Here is a 10,568-nt window from a genome sequence, read left to right on the forward strand (position 1 = left end):
AGTAGCATCTCTGCCCTTATTTATTTGTTAGCCTGAATAGAAAGACCTCTAAAATGGACTTTTTTGGAAAGCACTTGAATGCATTTTGTCTGGTCTTGTATTCATGAAGTGTTCTGTCGTTCAGTAACTAAGTCGTGTCCGACTCTTCCTGACCCCACGGACTGCAGCACACCAGGCTTCCCTGTCCCTCGCTATCTCCCGAAGTTTGCCCAAGTTCATGTCCATTGAATCGGTGATGCCACCCAACCATCTCATCCTCTGTCATCCCCTTCTCCTCCTGCCCAATCTTTCCCAAAATCAGGGTTTTTTCCAGTGAGTCAGCTCTTCACATCAGGGGGCCAAAGTATTAGAGCTACAGCACCAGTCCATCCAATGAGTATTCAGGGTTGATTTTTCCTAGGATTGACTGGTTTGATCTCCTTGCTGTACAAGGGACTCTGAAGAGTGTTCTCCAGCACCACAGTTTGAAAGCATCAATTCTTACAGTGTTTAATTAGCACCAATTATGAACTGGGCCCCTAAGACGGGGCTGTTGGAGGGAACGGGGGTGGCAGGCATCAAAAGAACACAGCAGGCGTGTTCTGCTCCCCTCATCAGGCTCAGCTGCTGCCTCCTTCTATAAAGGGGGTAGGAGAGCTCCTAACACCCTTCGAGAAAGGCACCATCCTTCCAGCCAAGAAGTACCTCCCCTCCAGACCCAAGTCTGGCTCCTCCTAACCCTGGATAGGATGCGCCCTGCAAAGCAGCTGGCTGAGAGCCTGAGAGCAGAGCAGGTCATGCCCTCTCTGCTCCCTCCTAGTTGTCAGCAGCCACCAACCTCCACATTCCTAGAGAGCTTAGGTACCACACCTCACATCCCGGGGGACCTGGGGAGCTTCAGTGTTTAAGAAGACAATCCCTCAAACCCCACTAGGCTCCTGGGTTTGCTAAACTAAATCAACTTCCATCCCTTCTCCCAGGGAAGCTTTGCTAGGGATCTTCAACTTGAATACTCCGGCGCCTGGCTCTCTCACTTCCCCAGCACCTGCTCTTCAAAGTCCCTCCAATCTCCTAATGTTTCCCTTCTCACTGTCACCACCCTAACTACTTGTCATCATCTCTCAACACCCTTACTTCTTAATGTCTCAACAACTTTCCCTTCCAACTGTCTATTTCACTTTTGCTCTGAGAAGGCGCTGCTGAATGAGAAAAATCACAGACTGGCACAAATCCTGACAGTTTTGATTTTCAGTGGGTTGATTATACCCAGCAACCCATTCAACTGACCCCAGGCAGCTCCTTCTCTGCTCCCCCATAAAGACCACCCAAAACATCCACTCATCCTCAAAACTCCAGCTTCACTTCCATCCCTTTATCCCTCAGCCATGACCTCCCACCCCACTTCACAAGATGAAAATCCTTTCACATTAAACCCTTCAACGCTTTCCCTTTGATGTGAGCAGTGCCTCTAAACTTCTGTTGTCAGGAGAATCACCTGAGCAGCCCGTTCACTCGGACAGGTATTTGGACTCACTAAGCCTGAATCGAATCCCAGAAGCATACAGTAGATTCTGATGCTGGTCCATCCACCAGATTGGAGGAAAATCAGTCTAGGATATGGATCTCAAACTCTAGCCCTCGGGCCAAATCCAGCCCCTGCCTGTTTTTGTGTGGCCTGCATGTTAATTATGTGTTTTTACATTTTTGTAAGGGTTAGGGAAAAAAAAAAAAATCAAGAGAATTTTGGACTTTCCCTTATGGCACAGCAGATAAGAATCCACCTGCCAATGCAGGGGACACAGGTTTGATTCCCTGGTCCGGGAAGATTCCACGTCCCCCAGAACAACTGCTGCTACTGCTGCTAAGTCACTTCAGTCGTGTCTGACTCTGTGCGGCCCCATAGACGGCAGCCCACCAGGCTCCTCCGTCTCTGGGATTCTCAAGGCAAGAACACTGGAGGGGGTTGCCATTTCCTTCTCCAATGCATGAAAGTGAAAGGTGAAAGTGAAGTCACTCAGTCGTGTCCGACCCTCAGCGACCCCATGGACTGCAGCCTACCAGGCTCCTCCGTCCATGGGATTTTCCAGGCGAGTACTGGAGTGGGGTGCCATTGCCTTCTCCCGCCTAACAACTACGCCATGCAATTCAACTACTGGACCTGTGCTCAGGAGTCCCGAACCACAACTACTGAGCCTGTGGGCTGCAACGACTGAAGCCCACATGCCCTCGAGCCCGGCTCCACAAGAGAAGTCACGCCAGTGAGAAGCCCCCAATTAGAGAAAAGCATACACGAAGCAATGAACACCCAGCATGGCCAAAAATAAGGTTTTTTTTTAAAATAAGAAGGGAATGCCACAACCCATGTAAATTACATAAAATTCAAATTCCAGTGTCCATAAATAAAGCTTCAGGAGAACACAGCCAGGCCCAATGATTTACATACTGTCTGGGGCTGCTCTGAAGCGACAAAGGCACGGTGACGTGGATGCAGCGAGGACTGCCTGCAAAGCTGAAAAGATTTGCTGTCCGGTCCTTTATATAAAACGCTTGCCGCCGCCTGGTCCGCAGAACGAAGTGCAGACACCGAACCAGAGCCTTCCAGCTTCTCTGTGACGTAACCCCCGCCTCCCTCCCCAACCCACGGTCCCACAGTCTTCACGAGCGCAGCCCCACCGGCCGCTTCAGTGGGCTCAGCGCCTCAAACGAAGCGCAGTTTCACACCTCCCCGCTTCTGTACGTGCTGTTCTCTCTACCCACCTCGCCACACAAACACTTCTTCATCCTTCCAAGACCCAATTCATGTTCCGCCCCACCCGTGAAATGCTCTCTGACAACCAAACCTCGCCCGACCCCCCACTGCACTAAACTCATTTGTATCCCAATTATCTGTATACAGCAGTGATTCTCAAACTTCTTGCTCCCAGCACCAGCAGGAGGGCTCACGAGACCACCCTCTGGCTGGGTCTGCCCTGCAGAGTGGCGGATGGGGTGCCAAGCAAAGAGAATGGACATTTCTAACAAGTTTCAAGGCTGATGCTGCTGGCCCAGGCACTGCACAGAAGCCAACACCGGTTGACTTCTGTGTCCCTCGCCCCAATCGCCAGTGAATTTTTTGAGTGTGAAGTCGCTCAGTCGTGTCTGACTCTTTGAGACCCATGGACTGTAGCCCACCAAGCTCCTCCATCCATGGGATTCTCCAGGCAAGAATACTGGAGTGGGTTGCCATTTCCTTCTCCAGGGTTTTTGAGGAAGGGCCCACTTTTATTCATGTTTGAATCATCCCAGCCTCACTTGGTTCCAAGAATTCCTGGAATATGGCAGAAACTCAGGATTTGCTATCTGTGGTCTAACCGCACGAGCTTCCTCCTGGGAGTCAATGATTTTCACTCTCGGACAATGAAAGGGAAATTGAGTGGGGAGAGAAGATCTAGCCTTGCAGGAACCAGTGAGGCCAAAGAAAATGGAAGTGGCTCTCTGCAGGACCGACGTTTTCTGGCCTGCCAAATGCATCCTGAGCTGGGGGTCAACTGGAAAGCCCTAGGGTGGAGCACAGATGGTTCAAATCAGAAACCCGAGGGTACAGCCTGGAGGCAGCACCAACGGGGGGATGTTCAGTGGCGGGCCCTTTCCCCCCAAAGACCCATCCACTGTCCACTAGAAAAACAAGATTCTCTATATCAACATCTGATCACGTACATCATTAGCATGGGCCTATACACAGTGTTCTTGCCTGGAGAATCCCAGGGACGGCGGAGCCTGGTGGGCTGCCATCTGTGGGGTCACACAGACTCAGACACGACTGAAGCGACTTAGCATCAGCATCAGCAGCAGCATACTGTTACTAAGAATAAACATTTGTTGAGTACTTACTACTTGTTTAGAATACAAAGGGAAATAAAACCTGACCCTCAAGAAAACTTTAGTGTGAAACTCAGCATACAAATGTAGAAGGACAGCTAACAAAATAAGGTAACATTTACTAAGTGTCAAATACAAATGGTGTCAAAGGTCAACAGTAAATTCTACAGGAGTCCAAGGTGTCCTGTGGCTTTCCCGTCTCCATTCCACTAAGCTACCACCTGTAAACCTCAATCCTAAAGGAAGGCAACCCTGAATATGCATTGAAAGGACTGAAGCTGAAGCTCCAATACTTTGGCCACCTGATGCAAAGAGCTGACTCGTTGGAAAAGATCCTGATGCTGGAAAGATTGAGGGCAGGAGGAGAAGGGCAACAGAGGATGAGACGGTTGGATCTCACCAACTCAATGGACATGAGTTTGAGCAAACTCTAGGAGATAGTGAAGGCCAGGGAAGCCTGGCGTGTGCAGTCCATGGGATCACAAAGAGTCAGACAACTGAGTACTGAACAACAGCATACCTCTATTAGCACCTACACCGGTTCATCAGGACATAGTACTTGTATATTAATATTTATGTGGGTCTTTTGTCTCCTTTATAGGTGTATAAACTCTTCTAGGACAGAAACCTTGATTTTTTTTAAATCCTTATAGTTCTACGACCTGACCAAGTCCCTGGCATTACAAGTGTGAAATAAATATTTAATAACGACTATGGAATGTGAGTTAAGCTTTTAACCAAGGGCAAGGCTTAGATAAGACAAGAATTGAGGGTTGGGCTTTCCACAGACAGGCAAGGGAACCAACCAGGTGACTGAAAACTCCAGGCAGGTAGAGAAAGTTTATGGTCAGAGGCTTCAGTAGTGTCAGACTCTTTGCGACCCCGCGACTGTAACCCACCAGGCTCCTCTGTCCGTGGAATTTCCCAGGCAAGAATACTGAGTGGGTAGTCAATCCCTTCTCCAGGGAATCTTCCCAACCCAGGGACTGAACCTGAGTCTCCAGCCCTGCAGGCAGATTCTTTACCATCTGAGCCACCAGAGGCGAGGGTAGTTGAGAAGGCCATGAGTTGAGAAGGCCAGGACTTGAGAGCTAGTCTTCACTCATCTAGCCTTTTAAACTATAATACAAGCCTACGGGAAGAGACCTAAACCTTGACTGCTTTAACCTCGGCAACCACTTCCTAGATTCTTATCTCCTGGTCTATTTTTCCTTTGCCCCTTTTTTCTGCTGATGCCACATTAGGGGGAAAAACTGAAATCCAGACAAAGAATCCTAATTTAATACTGAATTGATACTTTATGCAAATACAGACAAATTTGGGGGGGTTTCACCTGGTTAAAAAAAAAAGTCTTGGCACTCAGTTCGCCAAATTGCAAAGTCCTTAAAGCCAGGAATTCCTCCTCTTGCACAGCTCCTCGGATACGATCAAGTGACACACACATTAGGAATGTCAGCATTCTGGTAGTTGAGTGCTAGTCCATTTGAAGGCTGGGCATTTTAAAGATGGATCTTGTCATAGCCCACAACTAAACAGAGTGGAGAGGGTATGAACAGATGATTTAAACAGAAAAGCAGATCAGTTATCCTCTGCTCCCTGCCCAAGCTCCACATCTGCTCAACAGAAAGGAACTCATTCTAGAAACACAGTTTTCAACGAACTCATCTGTGAGGCACCTGTGAAGGCCCCTACATCCTCCATTGCCTATACTCTGGATCTGAACTGCTGGGCTCCAAGTCTCTAATTAAATAAGATGATTTTGCATTTAACCTCTTTCAGAGGAGTCCAGGCTAGTCAAAGCCCCTGGAAACTAAAACCAGAGACTTTTCCTGAGTATAGTCGCAATGCACATGGGCTCCCCCGAAGAGCTAAGAGAACAGATAAATGGAAGAACTGGATGAAAAACAGAGCTCTTCACTCACATAGCAGAATGCTCAGCAGATATTTCAGGTGTTGCAAATAATAAACGACTTGACCCAGGGAGACCTAGAAGCCAAAAACATTCCCACAAGTGCAATCAATTCAGAAATTACAAACACACATGTGAAATCCTAAAACACTAAGGAGAGGATTCACTGTCGTCTGTAAGTGGTATATGAGGCACTACTTGGGCAACTTGAGATATGTTTTATCATCCTTGGCAAATTGCAGGCCAATAAGAAGGCACCCTTTAATGGCCCAGGAGCAAATGTGTATCAAGGGCTGGGCTCTTAGCCTAGGTCTGTCCTCCAGAGCTGGCTCCACATTTCTTGTACCCCTTCTGTGGCCCAGGAAAGCCCCTCAGACCACTTTACCCAGGCGCTCTAGGCCAGCCACCCACCAGGGGCCACGGCAAGAGATGCAAAGGTCAGGGGATGGGGAGCAGAAGGGCCAAGTTCTCTGCTTTGCCCCTGCATCCAGGCAACAGGACTTTCTCCCTATTCCCCTTAAGCGCCCAGTCTTGGTACCTGAACACCCTTTATTGGCTCCTATAGTGCCACCCACAGCTCTTAAGTAATTCAGGCAAGTTTCTTCATTATAAGCCATTGAGTTGAATTGTTTCCTGCCAGGCCCCTGTCTGAGACAAGGACCGTACGGCACTTTACATCTATGTAAAATGTCTCAACTCCCAAAAGCAGGTCCTTTGCCATCTCCCACGTTACACGTGAGGACCCCGAGGCTCCAGGTTGGTAGAATACCAGCTGACGGTCACAAAGGAAGTTTCCTGGCAGACCAGGAATTACCCGCAAGTCAGTCTAACATCTAAAAGGCCCTTGAAAGTGTGAGGGAGAAAAACACATCAAGCTTCCAAACCCTCAAGCCACAGTTTCGCCTCAAACCACATTGTTTATGGTTTGGGATTCTCCCTCGGCCTAAATAAGCCAGCTGGGGTATTGCTCTTTACGGGTGTCTTCCACCAAGAATCACTGTGATTGGACCCAGCTGAAGGGCAGCAGGGCTCCCTAAGATCTAAGAGATCACAGGTGTGCCTTCCTTGTCTAGAGCCCACATTTTTCCTTCAGTGTACCCCCAAATCCCTCCCCTCTCAGTCTTTTGTTCTTTCTTATAAATTAAAACCAGGATTCCTTTGCCAGAAATCCAGGAGACTCGAGATGATGGTGGAGGCAGTTACAGGGCACTTAATAACATCCATCCTAGGTGCCTCTTAGCCATCATTCTCCAGGATCTATTAACAATCTCTTTCCATTAAAAAAAAAAAAAAACCCTGTTTTGTGCTGTACTGCTGCAAATGGAAAGTGCAATTAAAATAAATTGTGATGGAAGGTAGAGGGGTTAAGTATGAAACAAACTTCAGGGCTAGAGAATTTGCTATTATTGCTGCCTTTGCAGGTCCCTGGAAGTCACTACATCCTCACTACAAGAACAGGCACTGGCAGCTGAAAAAAACCCCTCCTGACCTTCGGGATTTCACAACTGATGAAAAGGCAACTGTCTGATCAGGTGGAGTTCTGAATCAATGCCTCAAAGGGGGCCAGGTAGAGGGTGGCTCAGAAAACAGCATCTGAGTAAAGCAAACATCCAGCTCTCACTTCCTCGTTGCTGAAAGAATGGGAGTGGAAGGTGCAGCAGGTAAGCTCTTGTGTGAAGGAAAGAACTTTTAAAGTTCACTAGGGAACAGGTAGAGGAAGAAAACTGGATGACAACTCAGCAGGAAACAGGAGTATGGGGGCCCTCCTCCAGGACGCCTTACCCAATTCCATTTCAATAACATACAGCTGTCCCTTCAACCACACAGGTGTTCATCTGCCTATAATTTACAGACAGCCCCTTGTATCCTCCGTTCCTAGACTCTGCAGATTCAAGCAGCTTCAGTACTGGTACAGCGCTGTAGTACTTACTATTTTAAAATATCCACATATAAGTGAATCCATGCCATTCAAACTTGTCTTATTCAAGGGTCAACTGTGTATTTACTGGCTCACTACTAAACACAGGGCAGATCTAGCCTGTAGCATCTAGAGAGACCAAAAAAAAATGGGTTAAGAGCCTCAACGCTTAGAAAGGTTTCTTACCTGGAATTACTGTTTCTTGCATTTTCAGTTTCAGTCCAAACACCTGCAGCAGCCTCTCTCTTCTTCCAATAACCTGTCCTACTAGGGAGCCTGGACCCACGAGGACGGACTGACTGAATAAACCACGGCCCTCGGAAAACCACAGCATCCTGTGTCCCTCCTCCCTTGCGGATGGAGATCGCACAGGGCACAAAATAACTGTCAACCCTATTTTCCAAGCCTCGCTGCCCGAAATACCCGGGTCTCTCATCCCCAACTGGTAGGCTACTGCTTAGACATCACTCACGCTTACTTTCTAAAAAGGCTCAACTAACTTAAAAATAATGAAGACTCGAGTGCACTCACAGAAGGAACACGATTTCATTTATCAGAAGGCTTTAGAACTGGCTTACAGGAAAGGAGGCAACCCAAACTTCAAACAAGACCAAAAACAAAGTTTATTCGAATCTGCTGTGCAGGGTATACCCCCCTTTCACGCTCCCCCACCCCCACCCCCCGCCTCCATTCTTACAGGAGAAAAACATCAACTCAAACAAACAAAACTCCACCTGTCTAGTCTGAAGAAGGGAAATCTGCATGGGGGCGGGGACGGAGGTAGATAACATCCCTCTCCGCGCCTCCCCCGGCTTCCCTCCCGCTCCGGCTCGGGCAGGGTGCCTGCGCTCACGCCCCAGCCGCGGCCTGGCCGCCCGCCCGCAGTTACCTGGTCCAGCGGGATGCCCAGGAGCTCGCTGAGCGGGTGCAGACAGGTGGAGCCCGTGGTGCGGTAGGACAGGCTGGACCGCGGCTCCGCTGCCATCCTGCATCTTCGGGAGGAGCCGCCCCCAGCTCCAGCCCCCGGCTCGGCGTCCTCCCGCCCGAGTGCGCGCGGGCGGCCGTCCCGAGGGCAGCGCGCGGCCGCCGGGCTCCCGGGGACCGAGCTGCGAGCCAGAGGACGAGACGCGGCGCAAAGTCTCGGGGCGCAAAACTTGGCGTTCTGCGCTGCGGCTACGGGCGGGGTAGGAGGGCCGCGGCCCAGCGCGCTCGGCTTCCCGCTCCCCTCCTCTCGCCGCTCATTGGCCCGGCCGCCCGGCCCGGGAGGCGGAGGCAGGGAGGGTTGAGTGGGGACCAGAGCCCGGCCCCCCGAGCGCCACCCGGCCCGCCCTGCCCCGGCCGCGCCGGGCGGGAGAGCGCCGCCGCCTCGCCCTGCGCCCGGCGTTGCGCAGCCCCGGGCGGGGGTGGGGCGGGAGGAGCCAATGCTCTTCCTTCTCCGGAGCTCCCCGTCCTCTCTCCCCGCCACCCGAAAACGACCTCCTCCCGGGTCACCAAGGCGGGCGCCTAGCACTCGGGAGCACCCTGGCCACACCCTGTTTTGGTTCCGCCGCAGTCTCAGCACCCCCACCCTCCCGGTTCCCGCTCGGGTGAACGTTTCCTGTGCTTTCCCTGCGGCCAAGAGTTCATCTGCCTGGGGGCTGGAAACCCAAAGACACCCCGATGCTCCCAGCCAGCGCCCCATCACCCACCCCCTTCTCTCTCTCTCCTTACATTCCTGCGGGCACGCATAGCTTCCTACACCCTCGGTTTGTGTCGCAGAAGCTCAAACACTAGAACTGCTCGCTTCTGACCTTGGATGTCCGGCCCCCCGCGTACTGTAAATTGTTTTCACTCCTGTAAGAAACGATGCTACTGCGATACTGTGTGCTTTCTGATCACTTTCTTGCCAGCACCGGTTCTAAAAAGGGGTTACCTGGCCCCTTCACTTCTTTGTCCCCAGAAGTGTTTCACTGGTCCTTGGGAAACTTTTTCAGTTGATACAGAGATTTTTGAGAATCATAAAAGTCTTGCTCTTTCCAGGAACTGCTGTAATGCTTGCTGATGAAGAAGACTTTCAGGAAAGCAGTGTTGAAATCAAATGGGTAGGAAAAAAAAAAAAAAATGAGTTGGTGTCAATCCCCAGGCTTCACCAGGTAACCAAGCTCAATACTTTGCATTAGAAGTTTACCTGGGAATGGACACTGAGCCACCAGCCAAGGATTAGTTGGTGGAGAAACCAACCAAACGGGGGCAGTCCCTCTAGAACAGAACTAATTGTCCTCAATGTGACCTTCAGCTTCAAATCCAACTGAAGGCCTGTCAGACACTCCTAACACCTTTCGAAACCTCCAAGGCTCAGCCTCACCCTGGCCTTCTGGAAGAGTTTAATCACCAAAAAGCTGCACAGAATTTTAGATGGTCAGGCCAGAGTTTCTCAACTTTTGTCCTCTATTGAGGAGCAAAAAAAATGTCCCAACCACCACTCCTGGTCCCCATGAAGATTTTATAGGAGGCCACTATCACCACTCTCCTTTACTCACACAGTACACACACTCACACACACAGGCATATGCTTGAGGATCAATGAGGCTGTGTGTATGCGTGTTAAAGTCGCTTCAGTCGTGTCCAACTCTTTGCAGCCCTATAGACGGTAGCCCACCAGGCTCCTCTGTCCTTGGGATTCTCCAGGCAAAGAATACTGGAATGGGTTGCCATGCCCTCCTCCAGCGGATCTTCCCAACCCCGGGATTGAACCTGAGCCTCCTGCACTGCGGGTGGATTCTTTACCATTAATGCCACATGGGAAGCCCCAATGAGGCTAGACAGGCTTATTAAATATCACACAGTTCTAGAAACTGACCAGAATTGAAACAATGTTCCTTTTATCTTCAGCAAGATGACAGCTTACATGAGGTATTTGAGGGC

At 50.2% G+C, this 10,568-nt stretch overlaps 1 protein-coding gene across 1 annotated transcript in view; it reads right to left on the minus strand.

The window, feature by feature from the left end:
* MBOAT1 (membrane bound O-acyltransferase domain containing 1) overlaps positions 1 to 9,009 on the minus strand; it is a 115,354-nt gene extending 106,345 nt beyond the window's left edge. The window contains exon 1 of the mRNA XM_040249899.1: positions 8,554 to 9,009. Within this exon, the coding sequence (XP_040105833.1) occupies positions 8,554 to 8,649 (96 nt within the window). The 5' untranslated portion in view covers positions 8,650 to 9,009. The remainder of the gene's footprint in view (positions 1 to 8,553) is intronic.
* Positions 9,010 to 10,568: the final 1,559 nt, after the last annotated feature.

This window comes from Oryx dammah, unplaced genomic scaffold (genome assembly GCF_014754425.2).
Source record: "Oryx dammah isolate SB20612 unplaced genomic scaffold, SCBI_Odam_1.1 HiC_scaffold_11, whole genome shotgun sequence".
Taxonomy (NCBI): domain Eukaryota; kingdom Metazoa; phylum Chordata; class Mammalia; order Artiodactyla; family Bovidae; genus Oryx; species Oryx dammah.